This window comes from Nansenia antarctica (genome assembly GCF_963989245.1).
Source record: "Nansenia antarctica genome assembly, chromosome: 12".
Lineage (NCBI taxonomy): Eukaryota > Metazoa > Chordata > Actinopteri > Argentiniformes > Microstomatidae > Nansenia > Nansenia antarctica.
Genome location: NC_137682.1, coordinates 18,575,662 through 18,601,958, shown reverse-complemented (window position 1 = coordinate 18,601,958; position 26,297 = coordinate 18,575,662). Strand labels below are relative to the sequence as shown.

At 48.0% G+C, this 26,297-nt stretch overlaps 1 protein-coding gene across 4 annotated transcripts in view; it reads left to right on the top strand.

Annotated features, from left to right (window-relative positions):
• stau2 (staufen double-stranded RNA binding protein 2) overlaps positions 1–25,868 on the top strand; it is a 97,907-nt gene extending 72,039 nt beyond the window's left edge. For all 4 annotated transcript variants that reach the window (XM_080542940.1, XM_080542939.1, XM_080542938.1 and 1 more), the window contains exons 14-15: positions 23,448–23,513; positions 25,445–25,868. In XM_080542940.1, the coding sequence (XP_080399066.1) occupies positions 23,448–23,513; positions 25,445–25,480 (102 nt within the window). In that variant the 3' untranslated portion in view covers positions 25,481–25,868. The remainder of the gene's footprint in view (positions 1–23,447; positions 23,514–25,444) is intronic.
• Positions 25,869–26,297: the final 429 nt, after the last annotated feature.

Below are 26,297 nucleotides of genomic sequence, written 5' to 3'. Positions count from 1 at the left end.
CATGTTGCGCGCATTTGCCTCCTGTCTGGCCCGCGTCCTTTCATAGTGACAGGCGGGGTGGGGAGGGAGGGAGGGACGGACGGACGGACGGACAGACGGAGGATGGGTGCAGGGAGAGACACCTGTTGAGAGAGTGTGGCAGGCAGCGTGCTGACGGGGATTGACAGGCCTGATTCATGGTGCGGGTGGAGGGTAGGGGGAGGGGGGCGCTTAACGGTGGACGTTTGAAGTCTCTGGCGCGGCTGCGGCCCAGACGTTAGTCCAGCAGGACCGGGGTCCTCCTCTCAGGGGGTCTCAGGGGTCCCTGGGGGTCTTGGCAGATCGTCACCCAACCAGGGCAGCTGTTGGTCGGGGTCTTCTGTCTTCTCTTTGTGTCGCTCTCTCTACCAGGGTTGTGTAACCGCTTAATGGGGAGGGAAAAAAAGAAGAAAAAAAAGAGAGACGGTGTGTTTTGATGCCTGTCTGGCCTAGTTATAGGTGTGTGTGTGTGTGTGTGTGTGTGTGTGTGTGTATGCGTGTGTGTATTGTCCTAGTTATAGGTGCGCGTGTGTGTGCGCGTGTGTGTCTTTGTGTTAGAAAAGCACTTCAATCAAATGTTTGCCCAGTTCTGAGAATGTTTTAATCCTTCTTGTTAAAGTGATTATTCTTTGGGTTGTTTAAAGGTAGAAACATGGGTTGACGTGAGGTGAGTTTAGTTCTGAAATGGGGGCAGCAGCTCCACTCCCATGGTCATCACAGCAGGAGGCAGAGCAGCCATTTCTCAACGTGGCTACACTGCAGCGAGACTCCATTAACACTGGCTTTGAACAGCAAGCAATTGGCCCACTTTGTCCTATAACCACTAAAAACTCCTATTTGTGTGTGTGTGTGTGTGTGTGTGTGTGTGTGTGTTTGTGTGTGTGTGTGTGTGTGTGTGTGTGTGTGTCTGTGTCTGTGTGCGTGCGTGCGTGCGAGTGTGAGTGTGAGCGTGCGTGTGTGTGTCCTGAGCCGTCAGCTCCAGCCTCCCCCTCTCCCGTCGCGGAGAGAAGATGAACTGATGCCTCGGTGGAGCGATCAGTCACCCCCTCCGTCTCCCTGCGTGCCCTCCTCAGGAAACACCTTTCAAGCCTGGAGATTAGAATGTGACGGGAGAGGAGGGGGGGGGGGGGTAGAAGAGAGAGAGAGGGATAGAAAGGACGAGTGAAAGAATGATGGAAGAGAAGTGAGGGGGGAAAAGGCAAACGATGGGGCATGAAAGGAGGAGGGGGGGGGGGGGAGGCAGACAAATTGACTGAGAGGCGGTTAAGATAGAGGGAGGGAGGGTGCCGTAGACTTACTTTGTGGACAGGGAAATAATGGAGTGAGGAAAAGGGGGAGATGGACAGAGAGAGAGAAAGAGAGAGACCCTCCTCTCATCAGATCCCCAGGCCTGCCTTACGTCCCTGGGCCAGAGGAGGTGATAGCCAGTGGGACAGTATAAACATGAACTTGCCCATTACAGGACCTGTTGATAGCTTAAGTGGCCTCTTGAAAGGAGGGGGGCCCTAGATAATAGGGGAACATTAGCGACAGGCCTGTCTATTAAGGGGCTAGCCTGGCCACAAGGTTAACCACACACAGACAGAAAGACACACACGCACACACACATACAACACACACACACACACACACTGGCCTTACTAACCAGTTTCCCCTCTCAGAAGGTCAGGCTTTAAGCCTTCATATTGGAGCAGAAAAACCATAGCTTGTTTTCTTCTTTGATTTTTTTTTTTTAATAATAATCTTTACTTGTTTCATTTTTTTCCCCTTTACTTCTTTTTGTTAAAAATATGTTTTAAACCTGTTAGCAAAATCTAGGCCTTATCCCGGTGTGTGTGTGTGTGTGTTCACACGATTCGTCAGTCATGCCGTAATTCACTGTGACGTCACGACCTGGGATTTGGGTCACGTTACACGAGTGCTATGAGTTACCGTCCAGGCCCACCACCCGCTCCTCGCCATGGACGCTGGCGGCCGTTCCAAGGTGATCTCATTACATGTGGCCAGCCTGCATTTACATGTGACTCATTGTCCTGTTGTCTCCTGGTCAGAAGTCAGCTTATTAAAAAAAAAAAGAGAACGCACACCGCAGAAAACTTGGGCGCGGTGCTGGCAACAGAGCAGAATACTATAGAATGAAGTAGAAGCCGCACACTCTAGTTCCAGATGCAAAAGTGTATTTTAATTGACAACGGTTTCGGCCGTAGCCTTTGTCAAGTCTTACAGACTTACAGAAGTCAGCTTAGAACACGGCTGGCTGGAGGGAACGAACAGCCATGAACCATGAACGGACGTATACGACTAGGTGTACGTGTCGCTCCGCGTTACACTTCAGAAAGTGCCGAAACGACACTGATGGCTACCGCTGTGAGGGACACGTATTAACGAATGGCCCTGCCCAATGTACATAGCTCAGAGGTAAGCAGTATAGAGGAGTGGAAAGTCAGCCTAGGTCTTTTTAGATTAAGCTAAGCCGCCTAAGCATGTTTCTGGAGAGCTTACGTGTAAAAACTAATCTCTCAGCTAGACATTGTTCTACACTGTCTTTGATGAGGAGTTGACACTGTATGACCACTAAGTGAGAGAGGGAGAAGAGCATAGTTTGAGGAAGTGTGTGTGTGTGTGTGTGTGTGTGTGTGTGTGTGTGCCAAGGTTTCCGTTAGAAAAAATTGCCGCCGGACATCGTGTCCGGGAAGATTTCGATTTACCGGACAAACGTGATATATTCCGGTCATCATATTAAAATATTTTTTAAAAAAAATAAAAAATAAAATAAAAAAATCTAATGTAGCTGTTTGTCGCGGTGATTACTGTTGTGTAGCGGCCTATATATGCCATTTAATGTCTATTTCTCATCCGATACGATTAGATGCGAGCTATATAATATATAATAATATAACATGATTCGCATGCGCGCCAGGCGCGGATCTATGGGTGGGCCTGGGTGGGCCTAGGCCCGCCCAGATTGACAGCTGGCCCACCCAGTCAGATTCATAAAAATACATATTTTTTTATAATAACATATTTTTAAAGTTTAATTTTCACTAACTAACTGTAATGTGAATAGTTTTGTCTTGGAAATGATTAAAAGTATGTATTAATACTAATAATATTCAACTTCCTCTCTTACGTTTACATTGCTTCCTCTTTTACGTTTACTCTGATTGTTCAGTTGACCTTGACTAGTTCAGTGTGCGCGCTACGATGGCTAAACAGCTAACATTGGCCCGCTTTCTTAAAAAGCCACGTCTGGAAGTCAGTGAAAATAATGAAAGTTTGGACCAGGCCTTGTCTAGAAATCTTATTTATTCACAATAACAGATGATGACGCCACACGCCGACGTGCGGAGAGTCCGAGACAGCGCTGTAATAGTTCGGTGAAGTATATTTTTTATGAGACTTTCCAAGATTAAAACGAAGAGGGAAACATTTGTGTGGAACAACATTGTGTATGCCTTCACTGGATATAATAATATAATACAATAGAAGCACACAACTTTACACAACAATATGTGTATACACCAGTTTACGTAAATCCCCTAATAAGCAGCGTTAGGTTTTGTAATAAAATGATGGATCACAACTGGTCCGAGCCAGGTACATGTATGATTCAACTTGAGCTTTCGGTTTGCACTGGACTGTCAACACCCACAGTTAAAAGCTTGCAAATGATAATACAGGCATTTCTTATTACAATTTCTATACTTGGTCCTCCATAGTTGATGGTTATTGGTTAATTCATTGACTATTGCGTGCGCTTGAATGCCTTGCGTGTGTGTATTATAATAACTTGTTTGGCTGTCCGTTGCATTCTCTGGGTAGACAGGTACTTTATTTATTTTCCGTTCGTTTCATGGTCTGCATAGTGATCTCCTCCAGTCCCTGCGAATATTTTGCGTGTGTGCGTGCGTGCGTGTGCGTGTGTGTGCGTGTGTGTGCATGCGTGTTGGTCGTACCCAAATGTTTCGAGCACCCACGGGCAGAAACATAAATCGGCGCCTATGATCGCGAGCCCGGTTGTGTTCCATCCATCTGGCTGCTCATACATAGGTCTAAAACGTGCGGTGATGAGTTTCACTCAGGCCTACCCAGATTTTTCCAGGCCTACCCATCAGCCACTTTCTGTATCCGCCACTGATGCGCGCTATGCCATTATGTCCAGCGCTGAACGGGCGCCTCACTGGGAACTGAACAGACAGCATCGATCAATGAACAGACTCCACATTACGTTAACTGAAGTTTGTTAAATTGTTTGGGATTAATGTGAGTTTTCTATTTTCTCTTTCCAGTTTTACCCTTTTTTTTTATCAATAAAACAACGTCATTTCTATAACCAGGTCTCGCTGGTTGGGAAGGCATTTCGTTTAGCTGCCTGTCAAATCATACTTAATCGGACTCGGGAGTATGTCAATGAGGAGAACATAACTGTTTATTGAGAAACAATAGGCAGGCTGGGATACGTATATAAAGAAATACCACAATGTCTAGATGTATAACATTTTATTGAACAGTGCAAGCATGTAGGCTTCTGGCGTGACATCGTACCCCTAACGTTCTTAGGGCTTGTTTGAAAAGCTTAGACTGAAAGTTAGTGCCCTGGTCAGATTGTATAACAAGAGGAAGACCGAATGTGGAAAAAAAACGTTGTTAAAGCTTTCACCACTGAGCTGGCTGATATGTTACGCAACGGAACAGCTTCGGGAAAACGAGTAGCAGCGCACATAGTAAGCAAATACTGACTTCCACTTTTAGTCCTAGGCAAAGGTCCAACACAATCAATTATTACACGTTCAAATGGCTCCCCTATAGCAGGAATGGGATGCAATGGTGCGGGTGGAATGGATTGATTAGGCTTACCCGCCATCTGACAAGTATGGCAACAGCGGCAGTGCTTGGCAACATCCGCCTTCAGTCCGGGCCAAAAGAAATGTTTCAATATCAGCTGATAAGTTTTAGTTATACCTAAATGTCCTGACCACTGGCTCTCATGTGCTACAGATAACACCTGTTGTCTATAACCCACAGGCACAACCACTTGTTTTACAGTATTCCACTCACAACCATTTGCATTAGGAGGAGACCATTTACGCATTAATATCCCATCGTTAAGGAAATAAACTACGTTGCCCCCTATTTCAGATTCCTCACTAGCTGCATGTAAAAAACATTTGTTTAATGACTGATCAGCTACTTGAGCGACACGCAATCGCTCGCCGGTTACAGGCAGAGATAGGCTGTCAGCGGATGGTATGGTAGGACTCGGGGAGGATGGTAACTCTACCACTTTCTCCCTGGGAGAAGCTGAAACAATCGGGTTCTCATCCCTTTTAGAAAAGGCTTGCATAATCACACTATCACAGAGAGAAACATCGCTATCCTCCTCTCTGCCTCGACTCGATTGTGCACGAGTTATAGCGCACACCGGAAACAACCGCTGTTTCGCATAGGCAGCCTACACATTAGGAGTCATCATCATGCCGGTGTCAAATCATATCATAATAAAATAAATACATAGCCTATATATTCGTCTTTTTTAAAATAGAAGGAATCAGAATGTGAACTTTAGCGAATTGTATTCAAATTGTGCTTAGAGGGAATTATTTTCACCGGACATTTATGTCCGACGAGTTTTCAATTTGTCGGACTTCAACAACTTTTACCGGACAAAGTCCGGGAATTACCGGTTAACGGAAACCCTGGTGTGTGCGTGTGTGTGCGTGTGCGTGCGCGTGCGCGTGCATGTGTGAGAGAGAGTGTGAGAGTGTGAGTGTGAGTGTGAGTGAGTGAGTGAGTGAGAGTGTGTGTGTGTGTGTGTGAGTGTGAGTGTGCGTGCGTGCGTGAGAGAGAGTGTGAGAATGTGAGAGTGTGAGTGTGTGTGTGTGTGTGTGAGTGTGTGAGTGAGTGAGTGAGTGAGTGAGTGAGTGAGAGTGTGTGTGTGTGTGAGTGTGAGTGTGTGTGAGTGTGTGTGAGTGAATGAGTGAATGAGTGTGGGTATGTGGGGGTGTGTGTGTGTGTGAGTGAGAGTGTGAGTGTGAGTGAGTGAGTGAGTGAGAGTGTATGTGTGTGTGTGTGTGTGTGTGTGTGTGTGAGTGTGAGTGAATGAGTGTGGGTATGTGGGGGTGTGTGTGTTCACAAAGTAGCCTAATGATTTTCCCCTCATTGTTTCTTTACCCCCAGCACATTATAATAGCTGTAATGCAGGTGAAGGTGTTACATTCATTATCACCCCAGTGCCAACAGCTCTGAGATGTTTTGCCAGTGGCCATTGCCAGTCCTTTGGGCTGTTAACGCTAGGTGTGTGATTTCACAGGTTAGCCGAGCTGCTGCCGAGTTTGGCACTTGGTTCCAAACGATTACCCCCCCCCCTGAGGGTGACACTCATCAACAGATCAACAGATGTCATTAGCTAGCTAGCCTGCTAGCTAACGCGCCAGCTTAACCACAATAGGCCTTTAACGGAGAGGTCTGTGTCTCATTAACTTAATGTAATTTGATACCGAGTGATAATACGCTTGTTGAAAAGGTCTCCCGAGATAAGGGAGAGAAGGGTATTTTATCTTTCCCCCCGCTTTGTCATCACCTGCTGACAACATGTCGGTTCTGTCACCACGGGATTATTTGAAGTTTAACACCTCACTTAGGATTTGATTCAGTCGAGTCATCTCGGTGTTGAGAAGAAAAAGGAGCATGTGGAAGCACTTGTGCACACTTCTCCATTACGGCCCCGTTGTCTTTGCACAAGTCTATAAGACTATATTGGAGTTTTAGCACACAAGGAAAGGGGGAAAAAACCACAATATTTGTCCCTTCTTTTGCGAGGTAGGAGGGAGAGCTGGAATGAATATTCCCCTTTATGGGCCTTGAGGAAGCTCTTGATTTTTGGGGGGGGATTTTTTTACACAGTTGTTTTGTTGCGTGGTCTCCTATTCCACAGCTCCCTGGACCACCATCCACAGACCCTCCGCTCACAGACTCCGCTCGCAGAGGCACAAACTAACATTGACGTTGTCAGACTCCTCGTTCCTGGCCCACACAATGCACGGCCATTGTGCAAGCGTTCCAGTTGTGTTCTCTCGAGTCTTAAACGCTCCTTTTTAATTTGATATGTGACACACGTCTCGTGGTTGAGAGCTTCTCCAGTATTAATCATCGCGGAGTGCTCCGGCAGCAAATCACACGCTGACAGTAATTGCAGGCGCGCACACACACACACACACACCCACACACCCACATACACACACAACACACAACACACACACGCGGCACAATGAGCGGTATTGTTTGTTATAATTATCCTCTGTTGCTGCTTTCCAGAAGTTTATGAAACCCCATCCCCCAGATACTTAGATTTATTCATTTGTAAAAGTTGTTTTTTATTTCCCTCGCACACAATATGATTAGAGGATGTCTTTCCCCAAATGACATGCTATCACTCACCTCTCTGTGACAGGCTGACAACCGTAGGCCTGTCCTCACGAAACTGTGCCCTTGAAAAATATCATTGGCACATCGCCCTACTGTTCAGGGTGAAGTAAGAGGAACAAGGGCCAGTATTTCTGCCTATTGCCAACCACCTTCTGGGCAACTCACAACCACAGAACTTAACTCTTTGTTTTCCGTCTCTTACAGTCATTAATCAGGCCCCAAATGGTCCCACCTTGCCCACCGCCGCTCTAAACACACACATCAGCACCATAGAGAGAGACCCCTGTCCGGGGGTTCATTAGTGGGGGGCCACAACCCCCCCCCCCCCCCCCCGGTCAGTAACGGTCGCCTCGCTGAGCCGTGTGTTATGGAGATGAGCGTGGAGACTGGGGAATGTTATTCTGTCTGTCTAGACCCCCCCCCTGCCCAGCCCCTCTCATCTGGACGTTAACACATTCTCAGGCTTCACAGGCCAGACATCGTGAAACGCCCCGCGACAGCGGCCACGTCGGGGGTTAACACCGATTACCACCGAGGTGTCACACACTCCTGCGGCTTAAGCAAACACAAGGCAGCTTTGCTTTTCACTCTGTCCGTGCGTGCCGTGCCGTGCCGTGTGTGTGTGTGTGTGTGTGTGTGTGTGTGTGTGTGCGTGTGTCTGTGCGTGTGTGTGTGTGTGCGCGCTCATCGTGCTCATCTTAACAGTGTGATCTTCCAAATAAAGAAAGTCACTTCACTCTCTTCTTTATTCACCCCCCCATTTCCCCCCTCGCTCTTTGCATGCTGATTCACTTTTTGCATTTCAAGGAGATAAAGATAGATTAAGCAAACCACACTGGCACTCTCTAAATGTGACAGGAAATCGGAGAGCCAAGAGGGGGGAAACAATAACAATGAGATGCATGCATGGCAGGTTTATAAGCCCAGATTAACTATCCTTTGCATGTTCTGGCTGGTGAAGGAAAACCCATTCACATGGAAGCCATAATCATAATCACGCTCTGCGATTCCAAAACGACAAGAGGGAAGAGCATCGAGCCCAGAGAAGATCAGATCCGGCGAGACGGTCAATGAAGCCTTATGCCATTAAGAGCGCTAGAATTCATTGATTATCATTGTCAGGTTGTGTGTCGGTTAGATAAGGCTCTTTGTTCGATCGTCTGCTGTTCTCTTTGTGCTTCCATTTTCAAGCGATTTGTTTTGTGTGGGATAGACCTGTAGCATCTAGATTAGAACAACTATGGAGAGTCTCTTGTTGGTCCCCCTCCACCCTGTTCAGCATATAAACGAAGCTTTTGAGCTCTATATCCACCACTGGTTTTGATTAAGTGTGTTTAGCATTGTTCATATGGCGTGTGTGGGGAGGGCTGTGTTGTATGTGTAACAACATAACCTGTAGTTAGGTAAACACTCACGTACGAGCCTCGGATGCATATGTAACTAATCTGGCTTTTTTTTTTTTTTTATGTTATTTATGCGAAGACACAATGAAGCCGCTGAATGTCATTATCTCAACTGCCACTTTCCCATATATTATACATGTGCTTCACCATACCATGAAGGGAAGGGGGAAATTATGTTGTGATTGCAATTTCATAGTTGCATAACGCCGTGTGTGTGAGTAGCTCTCACCCCCTCCCTCAGTACATGTCGGTTATTGTAGAAGGATGTTCCCTAGATCTGAGCAGTATGATTTAATGTTCCGTTTGCCAGAATGTTGGGATTGATTGTAAATACTTTCTTGAAGGAAGTCCTAATTCAGTAAAGTTATTAAATAAACATTTCTAGGAGGCCCTTTGGCTTTCTCTCTCCCCCCCCCCTCCCTCTCCCTCTCTCTCCCCTCCCTCTCTGTCTCTCTCCCCTCTCTCTCTCTCTCTCCCTTTTACTTTCACCTCTGTCTTTGTCTCTTTCCCTCTCCCTCCCTCCCTCCCTCTCTCTGCTGTGCCCCATGTCGTGCCCAGAGAGTAAACGTGTAACCGTGTGAGCCAGCCAGAGGACTTTGAAATGAGACATGCCCCTGGACATCACAGAGGACGCTGGCCACTCTGAAAGGAGCCCGTTTGATTTATAAGAGGACAGGGAGAGGGGGAATGTTTTCAGAGGCGCACAAGGCCAGGAGGTCCTCCATTAGTACCCTGACCCCTGATAGGAGGAGAGAAAGAAGAATGGAGGGATGGATGGAGGGGGTAGGGAGGAGGGAAGGAGGACGTGGGGGGTTAGTGAAGGGGGTCTCTCTCTCTCTCTCTCTCTCTCTCTCTCTCTCTCTCTCTCTGTACTTCTGAAGTCTGCTCACTACAGAGAGAGCAACAGAAACTAAAAACCCTTCCTCTGCTAATTTGTCCAGCCACCGCTCCTCCGTCTGTAGTTCTACCTGAAACCGTCCGTCCGTCCGTCCGTCAGTTCTGCTCCCAGCTTTCTTTTTTTCCCATTTTTTTGTGTTTTTTTTTCGATTTTTCCTCACAGTTTTACTGTCCACAATCTAATTAGCTGTGTCCTAATCACGTGTTAAAGCACAGCGCCTGCCTGGTGTTTACTGACTGTTTGCCATGCTGTAAAAACGTGTGAGGCGGCTCGTAAAAAACCTGAGTGCAGAGAGGGCCAGTGCTCTCTCTCTCTCCCTCTCTCTCTCTCTCTCTCTCTCTCTCTCTCTCTCTCTCTCTCTCTCTCTCTCTCTCTCTCTCTCTCTCTCTCTCTCTCTCTCTCTCTCTCTCCTACAGACAGAATAAGGTGGAGAAGAAAGGGGGAAGGCTGTGGTATATTGGAAAATAAAACACGAGCTGCAGTCTGCACACAAACTGTCACTCAATTTGAGAATACTTTCATGTTCATTCTGTCGTTGTGACCTTTTTTTCTTTTTTTTTCTTCTTTTTTTTCATTGCTGAACAAAACTCATCTCCTTTCTGAAATGGGTTGACATTTCATTCCTTCCTGCTTTGGTTCAGTCAATGCCAGCTTTGTGGAAGATTGTGTGATGTGTTTGGAGGTCCTGAGTAGGAGGCCCGTGTCTCAGGATCCGAGGTGTGTTAGTGCACATTACCAGGGTGACGGCGTTCGACCCTGGCTCGCCTCAGTCCAGGAAGAGGGAACCCAAAACAGAGCTTTGTTCCCGTCCAGATTGTTTTGCCGAAACGCTCGGTGACGTGCACGATGCCTTTAAAACTATCATAATCATAATAACATTATACTAACATTTTAACAAGAACACATGTTTTTCGGTGCGTGAGAGTGTGTATTTCCCAGTGTAAAGGCCATCTTTACCCACTTACACAGACCTTAGACCTGCCCGTCAGAAGACTAAGTAGAGTTGGAGGGACCTTAACCAGAGTGGCTAGGCCCCTGATATAAGCGCAGTGGAATTTATTGTTTTCGGTAAACATATGTCATCCAAGCCCTGTCTCAGTATTACACCACTTGGTTTCCTCGGCAACCCAGTCAAGTTGTTCATAACACATAAAGGGGCTCACAGCAAGGGGTCTTCATCGATGGGTTTCATACATGTGTTTTGTGGGCTCCAACTGTGCTGCGGGGAGTCTGGGCCGGGGGCGGGGGGGGGGGGGGGGGGGGTCGTCCAATGGCCCGGCCCAGTGAGCATGCTGGGTAATAGAGATGGTCACAGGCCTTGTGGGATTGGCAGCTCGTTACACAACACTGCAAAGCATTTTACAGGCGTGTCCCACGTGTGTGAGAGGTGGTAAAAAAATAAAAAAAGGGAAAACGGGGGTGGGGGGTGCGGGGGGTTTGGCGGGGGGTGGGCTGTGGACGATGACACGGGAGGAAGGAGGTGTAAAACGCCGTCTGCCTGCAGATACTCTCCAGTTACCAGACTATCGTTTCCTTGAGACACACTTACTGACACATATATATACACACACGCACACACATACACACACGCACACACATACACACACACACACACACTCACACATATACACACACAGACAGACAAATATACACACACGCACACACACACACATACACACACATACACACACACACACACACACACACTGCACACACTTAAACAGCTTGCAGCTGAAGGTGGGGGATTAGCGTCTGTGGAAAGGCTGTCACAGGGAGGCTCTTACTTCCCTCTTCCCCCTTTCCTCCCTCCTCATCCTTCCAGTCTCTCCTCCTCTGCTCCTATTACATCTGTCCTTTCCTCCCCCTTTAATCTCTCCTTTCCTCTCCTCTCGCTCCTCCTCACAGAGCCCCACCTGTAGTCATTACGAGAGACCCAGCAGGACAGATGGACAGATAGATCGTCCCAACTCAGATAAGACGTCGCGTCATCACACCAACAGGCTTATTTCTTCTGCCTGATGGTATTTCGGAGGCCCGCTTTCTTTCCCTTTTCCGACGGCGAGATAATTGATTCCTAAATGTAGCTCCCTGCCGTCGACAGATAACAACAAGACGAGCACGCGGGGTGACATCCCAGCCTGATATCCACACAGTGATTGATATAGTCCAACGGTAATCTTCCCCCACTCCGTTTATTATCCATGCAAATGAGTAGGAAGTGATTAAGGGGCCCCGGCTTCTGAGCGTCGGTGTGGCACAGCCCGGGTTTCAGTGATAGAATGGGTCTTGTTCCACCGTCCCCGCACAGAAACATGACAGCCCGGAGGTGATAACCGCTTGCCGCATTTGCATTATCACCCCTGGCCAACTGTTGGCCACACTGAGGCCTCCCCCCCTGCTAATTACATTAAACTGTATCTCTCCCACCTGTCACGCTCCGATGGGATCTCCTTTGACGGGAGAGAATGGAGGGGAAACGATAAAGGGGGAAGGACGAAGGGAGAGGAAAAGAAAAGTGGAGGGAAACCCGGCTTAGTGTACCAGGATGGGATCTCCCCCCCCTCCCCCCCCCCCCCCCCCCCCCGAGAGAGATGGAAGAGGAGCAGTGGGGAAACCTAGGGAAAACAAATGATAACCCCCAGGTTATCTGAAGGAGATCCCTCACTAGGAGACACACACTCTTGTGTAGCTATTCACCTATTCAATCACTCTGTACAGACTGAGGGCACTTAAGTCTCTACAGACACGTGGCTTTTTATCCAGCGAACCCACTCTTCACGAGATCAGCGCGAGAGGGGGCAACGAGGCGAGGGCCGGATAGCTTGCGAGCCTCGCTGTCAGCGTCTCCTCCGTTGAACTCCTCCTCATACTTAGATGATCCTTGATTCGGATGAGGCTCAGCGAACGGAGGAAGAATCAAAAGGAGGCATCTCTAGAAGAGTCATGCCTAACCGTAACCGTCAATTAAGGAGTTGACCGTCAATTCAAAAACATCTGTATCCAGCAGAGCGCAAAACGCTTGCAGGACGAGAATTGGCCAACCTTCCTGCGAAACAGGGTGCTATGTTCTGCACAAAAGCGAGGAAAATGGGCCGTAAAACCACAAGCACTCAAAAGCTTGTCCAAGTGCTGGCCGTAGCCTTTCCCGAGGGACCTAGCATAGCCAGGGGTTGATCCACAGTCAACTGGGACAGTCGGTAGTGATATCTCATCGCTGATAGCAGCAGAGCGCTCGGAGGCAGCTTTTTCCTCCCACAGCTTTTCCATACCTCGCCAAGGCCATCCATCAGATGGGAACGAGATGGAATTATGCAAGCTTCCCCCCCCCTCTGGGGTGGAAAAGTGGATCCCTGCAGGTGTCGATGAGGTGATGTCGAAGACGTGTGATGTCACCAGGGAGACCTGATAAGAGAAGTTAATCACCGACCACAATCAACAGGCAAGGGGTGTTCCCTCTGATAACACTCACGGCTGCTCTGCTATTAACTGGAAGTGGAAGCTTTAGGAAGTGAATCATCCTGTATGACTGTGTGATATTTCAGGTCTGACCGGATCTGCGGTGTTGAAAGCATCTGGTCTCTTAATCTGGACTTATTTTGGGAAGATCTGATTTGATGTCATCACGATGACGATGATGATACAACCAAATAAAAACATTACTTTCTCCATGGCTCATTCTTTTCCAAAGGTGGTTTGTGATGTTCGGTGACTCACAAAGTGAACAGAAGGGGGTGTGTGGGTTTGTGGGGGGGACTTGGGGAGGGAATGTATGTGTGCAGTGACCAATCAACTAAAAAGCATCCTCGCTGGTCATCTTTACACATTCCTCGGTGATGTTCAGCAGACCGCTCCGACCTTCAGGGTCGTCTCTTTTCTCGAGTGTCTTTGGCGGCAGTCGTCTTACTAATGCATTTTTAATGCAGCCGCGTTACACAATTCCCATCACAGATGCATTATTCAGCCTCTGATTCATCCTTGGAATAAATGAATACATTTCAGTTTGATCAAACACGGTTGTCCTGATTGTCGTCCACTCAAGGAGAAGCCCTGTTTCGAAAACAGGCCTTGAATCTGATCAAATGTAGCCTTTTTCTGTGTGTGTCCAACACACAGGAAATGGCCCTAATAAAACCATGTGTCAGTTGAGGTGAAGTATTGGGAAACATCCTTCACTGACTGGCCTTGATGGACTAAACATGCCGGACAGACATTCCCCAGAGGGAGCCTGAGGCGTCCAGCAAGAACAACATCCAACCTGCCACAAGGCAGAATGAAGCTGAAGTCACCCCTGTTTGAAAAGATGTCGGTGGTTGTGAAACATTATCCGACTGCAGTGCAGTAAGATCATTATTAGTCGATCAACTTTAATTTGAAGTAGTTGTAGTTGAACCACCCCATTAATAGTAACACGGAAACAAAGGTCTAGTTTGTTTGTTAGTAGTCTAGTTCCACTCCCCCAAAAAAATCGAACGTGTGTTGGTTAATAACAGTAATTCTTTTTTTTCCTTCCAGTGAACTATCCCTTTAAAAGCTCTGTTTTAACTCAGAGATATGCTGACAGAGGTAGGGCCCTGTGGTATGCGGAGGTGTTCTGCCCTCTCCGTCTCTGCCCATGTGTTTGGTGTTACGCCCTGGGAGGTGCCCATGCTCAGCAGCCCGGTGACGGGGGGATAAAGCAGGCCTCTCCGACCTAAATGACGCATGACATGGCGCTGCGCCCCGGGCTCTTATTTATGGCTTCCCATGTCAGCGCAGCCCCGCTCCCCCGGGGAGCCCTGCGGCCATTACCCACCCGTCAACGTGCATCTGAGCCCTGACACCACCCGCCTCTGGAATTCTGATCACCACACTGGGGCTACACACACACACACACACACACACACACACACACACACACACGGATGTACTCGCATACAACAACACACAATGTGGGTTTTATTTATTTAGTAAACAGTGTTGTGTTGTATTGTCAGTAGCTTCTTTGGCTCTGTTCTCTATCAGGGGGAGGCTGCTGGAGGTAGAAGTCACTAATGCCTGAAATGGAATAAGGGATGGTTATCAAATGTGGATTTGGACGGTGGCACACGCGTTGGATCCCATTCCTCATTCCATTCAATGCCTTACAATGAACCCGTCCTCTGATTTCTACCTAATTTTTAATTGTAATTTTTTAATTTTGCCATTTAGCAGACGCTTTTATCCAAAGCGACTTACAATTACGAATTACAGGGACATTCCCCCTGGAGTAACTGAGGGCTAAGTGCCTTACCCAAGGGCACACTAGTAGTGGTGTGGCTTCAGGCGGGATTTGAACTCACAACCTTCCGATCCCAAGTCCAACTCACTATCCACTAGACCACCACTACCTCCACCAGCCTCCCCTGTTCTCTATACTATTTAGAGTTTAGACGGTCAACATGCTCGGAGAATGATCAGAATGGTCTCTCACCCTTGCATTGAGATATCTGTTGATAATGTTAAACAGCAGGGGAGTATTAGAGACTATTAGATACCCCACCTTTGTTGTTAGGGCAGTGTTGCTTTGATACTTTACGCCAGGGGTCTCAAACTCAAATCGGCTTGGGGCCGCTGCTGGTATTGTCATCTCATAGGAGGGCCACTTCAAATACTACAAGAAAACGTAGGCCATTAGGCATACAAACTTTTTTTTCTTCATATTTCATTTAAAGAACAGCAGTTTTCTATACATGTAACATTCATTTTTAACAGTTAGTGCAAATCTCTTTTTCCTTCCTTTATTATTGATCTATTTCTCGCCAGACACCTGGCAGTCACTGAGTCTTTACTTGTACTTGCATTTATTGCGTTCGTAGTCGAGAAAAGGTTTCTCCCACATAACCCAGCCGGAACACTATGGACAGCTCTGGGAAGGATGGAGGTCATTCTCTCTCCCAAATTGTCCAGTCATGTCTACTTTTCCCTGTGCCTCTCTGAATTTTGTTTTTAGGTCGCTATCGCACTGCAAGTCAATTAGTTCGATTTGCAACACACTTGGGACACTCTCCACATCCTCCTCTAACTTTCTTTGTACCAGTGCTACCAGTCTGTTTTTTTGGCCTGTCATGGACAGGGCTCCATCCGTGGTAATGCCTACCAGTCTGTTTGTTCCATGGCAAACCAGCATGCTCACAGCTGCTGAAATATAGCATATCCCTCGGCTGTGGTACGCGGCCGTGCATTGGACACAAACCGAGTGACTCTTCTGCCCCTTCAAATTGGTCATTAATGCTCCTGATGAAAATGGCTAGCTGTGCATTGTCGGTTTTGTCTGTGCTTTTCGTCCAGCACCACAGAGTATGTAGTGAAAGCTCTAGCTTTGTCACGTGACCGATCATCAATGTCACTTGATAACTCGCTAATCGGCTCTGCCACTGTGTTTGGCGATAGAGAGATATTGTTGAACAAGCTCTTCTTTTCTGGACATAGAATATCAGCGACTTGCAACATGCAATCCTTCAGAAACTGTCCTTCGGTGAATGGCTTGCTTTGGCGATGAACTCACTCACCACCGCAGCATCAGCATCCTTCTTGGCTTTCTGTTCTTTACTGTTCTCTGTGTTTAGTTGAGTAACGACGCTTGAGATTCTATTCCTTTAGAACGGCGACTTTTTCCTCGCATGTCAGGCAGGTAGCGTTCCCATTGAACTCCACAAACGAATCCTGCGATGTCTTTCTTGAAACTGTCACACTTTCCTTTTCATTTTGGAGAGAGACATCGTTGTTGTTCGCTGTCAAGCATCAGATAATGCAGTGAAACCTGCTCTCTTGTCAAACGCTGCCTGCACATTTTCGAGCACCTGTCCTTGTGCCATTATTTTGCACCAAACGAAATAAAATGTTTTCAATAGAATTGTGTTTTTTATTTCAATTGTGTATGAAGGGGTAGTTTAAATTGGTATGAAACAACTAGAAAGAATAATTAAATAATAATAATAATAATAATAATAATAATAATAATAATAATAATAATAATAATAATAATAATAATAATAATAGGGAGTGGGAGAGGGGCCGGAAATGGGTTGGCAGTTTCAAACCCCCTGCTTTAAGATGTTGGCAGCTTTTCTTTAGGGCAATGCTGGTTTCATAACTAGAGAAATGCACTGGCTTGCATTGTATATTTCACTTTTGAGCAGTTTTGAGGATATATGGACTGTTGATGTGTGGAACTAACCACATTATACACCCAGACAACAGCCATTCATCTCTTGATGTCTTCTCTTTTTTTCTCTCTTCATCCATCTCACAACTCTTGCTTTTTATGATCTCTCCCTGGATGTGAAATATAGAGTGAAGGAGGGATTGAGCGAGAGAAGAAGATGAGTGCATATCTCCCAATAGTTACTCAAATACACTCACACACACGCACACACACACACGCACACACACACAGACACACACACACACGCACTCCAACACGATGTTGCCGACTCTCTCATGAGCAGCCCAGGAATGTGCCGGTGAGCCCTCTCCAGGGCTTTGATGTGGGCAGAACGGAGGGAAGAATGTAGAGGAGGAGAAACCCCAGGGAGGAGAGGATACAGACTAGAGGACGAAGAAAGGAGGGAAGAGTATGGAAGGAAGAGGAGCATGAGAATGAGGAGGGATAGAGGAGAGACACCATGGGATGAACAGAGGAGAGAGAGAGAAGAGGAGTTTGGGACAAGGGGGGGGGGGGGGAGAACAGGAGGGGGGTGAAGGAGACACGATGGGGTGGGAGAAAGAAGGGAGTGAGTGAACACAGGAAAGAGAGGAAAGGAGAGCAAGATCAGTGTCTGTGGGATTCTCTGTCCCCTCGGCTCCCATGTTACCTTGCTGCAGCAGCAGAGAAGGGATCGCAGCGGCTGGCTTTTATAGGGCCTTTTGAAAACAGAACAGGGCCTCGGCAAAACAATACCTCCAGCCAGCCAGCCGGCCAGCCCGCCCGCCCGCCCCAGACCTCCTCTGACAACAGCCCCATTTCTCCCACGTCTCAGAACCCTGTAAAAAATGAAATCCACTCTTACTATTGTTTAGTCTACGAGACATCCCCTTAGATCATCCTCACCCAGCGGCCATCTTACATTTTCGTTTCGTGTTTCTTCTCCTCTCTTCCCCTCTCCTCCCTACTTTGAAACACATCTTTGGCACGGGGGGGGAGAGCCGCTGTCCCCCCTCGAACTCGCGGTCAGACTCTCTTCTATGGTGCGGTTGATGGCGGGCCACGTTATGTGCGGAGCTAAAGCTGAATGGCGAATTGTGCGATCGAGAAAACAAAGAGAGCAGTTTGGGTTACGATTCATCTGCCGGTGGGGACCCATCGGAGTGCTCGTGAAACAAACGAGGTGTGTGTGTGTGTGTACGTGTGACTCACCGGCGCACATGCAGAGTGGTTGATAGCCCTCCCTGTTCCGGTCTGGACCTCTGGACCAGCCAAAGATGACAGGGGGAATCCCCCCATGCCTGGACTCCTAATGGAGGAGTAAACCAAGCGTCTCCTCTCCTGCCTCGACATCCTAGGGATGAGACGGATGTCTAAACACATGATGTTAGAGAGCGGAGGGGAGGGGAGGGGAGGGGAGGGGGGGGGATGATCAAAGGAGATGTGGGAGCCTGCTGCTGATGCTCTTGGCCTGGCCTGAGGATTAGCGGTCAAGCCCAGGCGGGGCTGGGACGGCCTAGCGGAGGGCCTGGGAACCTGACTAGAAACACCCACGTCCACCTCCGCCGTGACAGCACGGCCCAGATGAGGGAGAGCGGCCTCTGTAGGGTTGAGATCTAAATCCAGACAGGCCTTTATCTGGAGAGATGGCACAGATAAGGCACAGAGGGTGGGTAAGCCAGCCCAGAGACCTCTCTCTCTACCTCTTTCTACTACTGGATCTTCTAGGATCTTCTAGGATTAGAGGAACAGTTGGTGTGGTAGCTGTCGCTCTCTCTCTTTCTGTCTGTCTCTCTCTCTCTCTCTCTCTCTTTCTGTCTGTCTCTCTCTGTCTGTCTCTCTCTCTGTCTGTCTGTCTGTCTCTGTCTGTCTGTCTGTCTCTCTTTCTTTCTCTCTCTCTGTCTGTCTCTCTGTCTGTCTGTCTCTCTCTTTCTTTCTTTCTCTCTCTCTGTCTGTCTGTCTCTCTCTCTCTCTGTCTGTCTCACACTCCCATAGTGATGTGCTGGTGGTCTCCAGCTCATTAGTACCTCCCTGGTGTCTTTGATGGCTTCTCTGGGTCTGAGTGATGGAGATGGACTGAAGACCCTCTCTCCTCTCCCATCACAGCCAGGATGTCTCACTAGATCCCCCCCCCCCCCCTCTCTCTCTCTAGTCTCCAGCGGTGGGCTGGGGGACGGAGGCTAATTTGTGGGGATGTGGGGCGATCCATCAGCCCCTCCTCCTCCTCCTCCCCTCCCACTGGAGAACGACGGGTGGACCCTCAGGGCTGGACTGAGCATCCCCCCCGGGGGGACGAGCCTCTGTTTGCTCTTAAGCCGCTTCAAGGAAGTGAAAACTCTATCAGGGAAGCCATTAACAGCCCCGGGGGCCCAGGCCCCCCCCCCCCCCCCCCCCCAGAGAAGAAAAAAAACCCGGAGCACATCTCGTCCCCGGTGTCAGAAACTCAAACGTCACGGCCGTTCCTTCGGACCCTGGCTGTCACATTCCTCCAGTGTTTGTCCAGCCCTTTGAACCGCGGCGGGGCCGGCCCGGCCCGGCTTAGATGAATGAATGAAGGAACGTGTGAAGTAGCGGCGCTGGCCGAAGTGTCGGGAAAAAGAGTATGAGAAGAGGGGCTCGCGGGTTTTTCTGGTGGTGAAAGCCGGGTTTGTTATCTAAAGTGGGGGGTGAGAGGAGAGAGAGAGGAGGGGGAGAAGGAGGAGGAGGGGGTGATTAAGGGGGTCCCTCAGTAAGTGCTCTTCAGAGACTTTTTCGAGGGAGTGATGGTCGGTTTCGGCGGCACCCCTCTTTCTCTCTCTCTCACTCTCTGTCTCTGTCCCTCCATCTCTCTCTCTCTCTCTCTCTCTCTCTCCCCCCCAGTGACAGAGATGGACCACTTCCACCTCACGGTGGCTCCAGACTAAACACGCCACTCTGGTGTTGATGCCTCGGCCCCCCGGCCGCCTCCAGCGATGGCCCTCTTATCTCATTAGAACAATAATGATGTCACTGGCTGCCGTTCCCACAGATAGGCCCAGTATTTGTCTTAGGGCCTGGGGGCTCGCGGGGCTCAGGGGCTGGCGGTCTCAGGGATGGCCCGCCCGCCCGCCTGCCTGTCTGTCTGTCTGTCTGTCTGCCATATATCAGCATCACCATCGCCATCACCGCCACCCCATCTGATTTACGGCTGTTTATCCCAGCCCCTGCAACAGCCAACAGATGGATTCTGGGTATTTACTTAGGGGAGAAGACCCCATCGATTGGATAAATACAACACCAACCGGTAATTGGTGGCTGGTGATTGCAATTTATAGGCCACAGGAGAGGAAGAGACGAGAAGGTCCAGGTTTTTTTTTATCAGGTTGTCCTGGCGATCAGGTCACCTCCAATCATCTGTCTATCCTGGGTCTCTTCTTATCTTAAAGATTCTGGCCCCACTACTGGTTCCTGATGATGATGATGATGATGATGATGATGATGATGAAGAAGCCTGTTGTTAGTGAGCCGATAGCAATAGCACGATTATGAAACAGCAGCACATAATGCTTTTTTACCTCTAATATGTCTCTATCTTTGTCTCTTTTCTATCAACTTCAGCTTGAGTGAAACTGCTAGTATGAGACATTCCAAACTGTCGTGTCTCCAGTGATTTAACTGGACGTCGCCCTTAGATCCCTAAATCCTCCCCCGCTTCTAGAAGCTGTAAATTCAAAGAATGTTTACGTTGGTGAGAAAGGAAAATACATTTTTCACCATCAATTTCCTGTTAGGAGTTCTGAGTTGATCCATGGCTCTCCAGTGAGGTAGATAATGACCACCAGTATGAACTTTACACTGCAATCACCCTAAATCACAGCTGAGCTTACTGCTCACAGCACCTGTAGATGCAGGACTCTTGACAGTGATTGTTATTCTGTTTGAGGAATACAGCCTAGGTTATGTCCTGCACCTGTTTGTCATAAATTATGATTCCTGGTTACTTTTCACCAGGTCCAAACTGATTTAAACCCCTGTTCTTCCTAGTGACATTGGACTTATTATGATGAAAATGCAAGACTTTATAGTAGCGAGAAGAAGTAAAGACACATTCTTCCTCTTCTTGCGTTGTCGAATTTCCTCCAGGACAAAATGTTTCCTTGGCACGACGGCCCGTCAATCAATTGACAAGATCGCGGCGGGCGATAAAGCTCATGACTTTTTCCGTTCTTAGAAGAGACTTTCTGGATTCAAAACAGATATTAAATGGAAATGGAATATTATCAATAGTGACAGGGAGGCTGTCTCATTGCGTGTCTGAGAGGAGAGGAGGATAATGAGCCGTCCGCCTGTTCCATGTACAGTAAAGAGCCAGTGGTAAGTGGTCAGTGACGGGTACAAGCGCTGTTAGGCAACACGTTTCCCACTCGTCCACGGAGCAGCGCTCCCTAAGACCCTTATCTTCCTCCAGACTCCAGTAATGATAGATTAGGATATGTACAATATCGTGTACGCTGGAGTGTGAATCGCTTTAACATGAGGGCTTATGGTTATGTAAGATAAAAACACTGTACACTCTGTGAACTGATAATCTTAAAAATCGTATTTTTGGGCTTGTTTTTTTCCCCTCATATGTCTTCGTTAGTCTTGAAACGGTGGTATGTTTGAATTGTTGGCCAAGCTTCAGTGTCGCCCCCCACACACACACCATCACACACACACGCTGTCCGTACTCTGATGGCCATCACTTGTCTGACAGCCTTAACTTGGAAAGGTGGGTATGGGTTTAGTCTGTCTGACTGAAGAAGGAGAGGAGAGATGATAAGAGAAAAGAAAGGAAAGGAAAGGACTGGATGAGAGAGGGTAGAGAGGGTATTGCAGTGTAACACACACACACACACACACACACTGAGACCGCAATTTCTGGATTTGATCTGATCTCTGTGTGACTGTGCGTATTTACCCCTTGCTGTTGCCCACTCTCCCAGTATCTTTCTCTCACATTCCTTCCCTCCTTCCCGGAGATGATGGCATCGTAGGGGGTGGTGATGGTGGTGGTGGGGTGGTGGTGTCAGCTCAGCTGTGAGATTTATGTCCGTCCATCCATAGCCCCCCCCCCCCCATCCTGAGAGAGAGAGAGAGAGAGAGAGTGAGTGAGTGAGAGAGAGAGAGAGAGGGAGAGCACATCTGGACCTAATCTCCGGGATGGAGGAGAGAGAGTCCGTGTCAGGTATCAGCAGCCTGGTTAGGCTCAGCCCAGCCCCAGCCCAGCCCAGTTTGGCCCACTTAGACCCAGACCCCAGGCCAGGGGTATCTGTGTTCAGAGCTGGTCTGGTTCTGTCTTAGATTATGGACAGCAGAGCTCAACTACTTTGTCTGGAGATCTGTTTGTCACTCAAGGAGTGGATTGTTGTGTTGACACTGATAGGATTCTGTCCATTCTCAAGTCCGTCCAACGTTGAACCTTCATTCATATCCTTGACATTCCTGTCGTGATGTCTTGATTCGTGCTGTGCTCCGTCAGACCCCACGCTGAGGACATCGAGCTGATATCTACACCCCCGCGAAAAACAGCCCTCTTCCCAGAAAACATGCACACACCACATAGTAAATATGACACACTTAAGTGATAGAGACAAGGAATATCCTCCACATTTTGGCCTCAGTGCCTCCCTCCGTGAAATGATATACGGTTGTGTGCGTGTGTATGTGACAAACAATTGTGTCAACCATCGTGTTGACTGTTGACTGTTTACAGAGGAGAGCTCTGCAGAGCTCACTGAGAAAACCGCACGGGGTTACATGGGAATATTGCACAACACAACAACCGACAAGTTTGTGTTTATTCCTAATTCAGCTTAATTCAAAACACCAGTCGAGACGACAGTTAATCACAATCGAATATACTCCCCCCAAAAACAACGATGTTTATTTCTGTACAGAAAATCAATTTTCCATCACGTCTAGTATCCTATTCGTCTAGGAGGCTATTCATATCAATGTCACTTCCTCTCAGACGTGGTTGTGTCTGTTAGCAGTGAGGGGTTGGTTGTTGTTGTTGGTGTTGTTGGTGTTGTTGTGGTTGTTGTTGTTGTTGTTGACGTTGCGTCCCTGAGCCTGTGTGATTTATGGGATGTAAGGCCTGAAGCTGCTTACTTACTGTTAGTCATCAGGAATGCAGATGGAACGGTGATTGACTTAGGAAAAAGCAGACAGCCAAACATGAAGTGGAAATGTTAACCCAATAACTCTAGATAAACACTGAGGGGAAATACATACACACACACACACACACACACGTTAGCCCAATAACGCTAGATAAACATTGAGGGGGAAACACACACACACACACACACACACACACGTTAGCCCAATAACGCTAGATAAACAGTTAGGGGAAAGGAGCCAAAGACAACAGACAGAGAAGGGGAAAGTGTCCTGTTGGCATGGGGTTTCCCAGAGTAAGTGTTATTTGAAAAGCAGCTGAAGGGTGACACTCACTCCCCTCCGTCCCTCCCTCTCTCCCTCCCTTCTTCTCCCCTCCTTTTCGCTCACTCGACCATCTGTTTGTTCCCTCTCTTCTCAGGCTGCTCTAAGTGCCTTGAAACAGCTGTCGGAGCAGGGACTGGACACGGTGGACGGCCCAATCAAGGTAAAAAACATGGATCATGTCAAATGTCTACACAGGCTGAGCCGGAAATATCACGCCCCAGATCAGTCGGGGGGTGGGGGGCCTATAGCAGCACATAGACCCCCGGTTTACCAACATGTACTGTGCCAGAGACGGGCTAACAGGCTAACCCCCCCCCCCCCCCCCACCCCATTGTGAGAAGGCCATGAGCATTAGCTAATATCAAACACACATGTATTGTTTGACCTCTGGTGCAAACTGATGTAAACTGTCAGGAGAGATCCCACATGGTGCTCTCTGTGTGTGGATGTGTGCCGTGGTCCATCTCAGCTGGAGGGGCCCGTGTTCAGTTGAGATTCATTCTGAATGATTCTGTTGCCCCTCTAGTTCAGCCATTAGAGTTGTAGGCTGAGTAGACTCGAGTTATGGCAGAGAAGAGAGAGAGAAGAGAGAGAGAGAGAGAGAGAGAGAGAGAGAGAGAGAGAGAGAGAGAGAGAGAGAGAGAGAGAGAGAGAGAGAGAGAGAGAGAGAGAGAGAGAGAGAGAGAGAGAGAGAGAGAGAGAGAGAGAGAGAGAGAGAGAGAGAGAGAGAGAGAGAGAGAGAGAGAGAGAGAGAGAGAGAGAGAGAGAGAGAGAGAGAGAGAGATACAGATACAGATACAGGCAGGTGAATCTCCCCTCTACCTTAACAGAGAAGATATTTGTGCTTTAATTGTCGTCCAGGGGTGTGTGTGTGCCACTGCATAGGATTACACACACACACACACACAGGTTTAGTCAGAATGAGTGTGTGAGTGAATCCCTCGTCCTGCAGACCTTTTACAACCCCCACACACACACTCCTCCCTGCATTCAACATTTCCGCCAGACGCTCTTCCTCAAGTGGAAAGCATCAGAGCAGCATTTCCATAGAGCCCACCAGCCCCCAGCCCAGTGCCAGGGCCGTCCCCGCACTTTGCATGATGGCTATCATACCAGACCAGGGCCATGAGCACTGATCACAGGGCTTGCTGTGGGAAAACAGGGCTCTCTCTCTCCACGGGGGGTGCACACAGCCACTGGAACCTCCCCTCCCATCTCTCCTTCCATGACGGAGGGAGGGAGGGAGACGGAGGGAGGAGGGCATCGGAGAATGAAATACGAGAGTGGAAAGGGCAGCGGAGCTGGAGGCAGAGAGGAAATCACTGAAAATGAAAAACCCATTCAAGAGTATTTTCATAGTAGGTGTGCCCTGGGAAGAGGTTAGGTTAGGGGTTAGCTGCTCTTGTTTTCTTCCAGACGCTGTCATCTTCGGGCGATAAAGAGGAGGGCGAGCTGGAACAAAGAGAGGAAAAACTGCTTTTTTTTACATTTCTTTTCTTTTCTGACATCCCATTTTCTTTTTTGACATCCCATTTACGTCATACATCAGAGAGAGGGGGCAAATATGGGAAGACCTACCCCCGTATGTTTTGACCTGACTGGGCAGTTAATCTAAAAAATCTCTTATTTTCTTTTCTTTCTCTCTCTCTCGTACTCTTTCTCTCTCCTATTAGAGAGGCTCGAACAAGGCTTGTTCTTCAGGCGTAGGTTTTAGTCACATGTTCAGCCTGCCCATGTTGGTAGGCTGCACCCCAGAGGTACCCCCATGTGGTTTAATGGTTGTGTTATCTGAATGTAAATATTGTTTTGTTCCCAACTGTCTCCTTGAGCTTTGACCTTTGAACCAGAGGTGGCGTTTGTGTATAAACCTGTCATTCGCCCCCTCCTGGACCCCTCCGATCTGCCTCTCACCCAAGGCCTCTTCTTCCCTCAGAGTTAGATTAGAGTCGAGAGAGTGACACAACCGACCAGAGAACCAATCGGAAGGGTTGTTGTTGGTGTGTTATGTAGTCCTCCTAGAGATAGTGGGTGGGGCTTGAGTCCCTGGACAGGATCTGTTCTAACGCCTGTCTGTCCTTTGGTCTCTTCCAGAGCAACGAACCATGTGGGAGAGAGGACGGACACTAAACAGACTAACTCAGGCACCACCACTCAGGTCTGCAAGGATTCAAAGGCTGTCGTCTAGGAGCTGACACCCCCTACCCTCCTCCTCCACTCCCCAACCCCCCCCCCCCCCCCCCCCCCCCCCCCATGACCTATGACCCTCCTACCCAGAATCCCCCACGACCGCCGCTGCATCCTGCGAAACCTGTCAACATGCAATAGGGTGGATGTGTACCGAGAAATGACCCGACTAAAGCACCATTACCTGAGTCTATGTGAAGACAACACTATCCTAACACATTACATTTATTGATAGTTTATGATGGAATTTAAAGATGAAGAAGAAGGAAAAAAAAAGAAAAAGAATAAGCAACAATATCAAATCAATCAGTGAATGAGAAAATGCATGGTACTGTCTGATTTCTAATCAAGGGGAATTCAAAGTGAATAACGCTTAGAGAATTTCCCCTTGGGATAGATGTTTTTTGGTATGGTTAAAACAAATATGTACATCATGCCATTGATACAAAGGAAACATTATATGGGGGAAAACAAACTTGCGTAGCTTATTTTTTTTCGGGGGGTATTATGTTTCTGTTTTTTCATTTTTGTTAATCTAACAATGCTTGAGTACTGTATTTAAAAATTAACCAATGCCAGTGCTGTGAAAGTTGTAGTTGTTGTCTTCATATATAGTCACCCAGCTTACCTTTTATGCTGACATTAAACCGAGTTCATCTATCTATATGGATGTGTATGACTTGCGGAATATCATATGCAGAAAAATAACACTAAGAAAAGTTAATGTGGACAAAAGGAAAAAACTGGTGTTAGAAGTAAT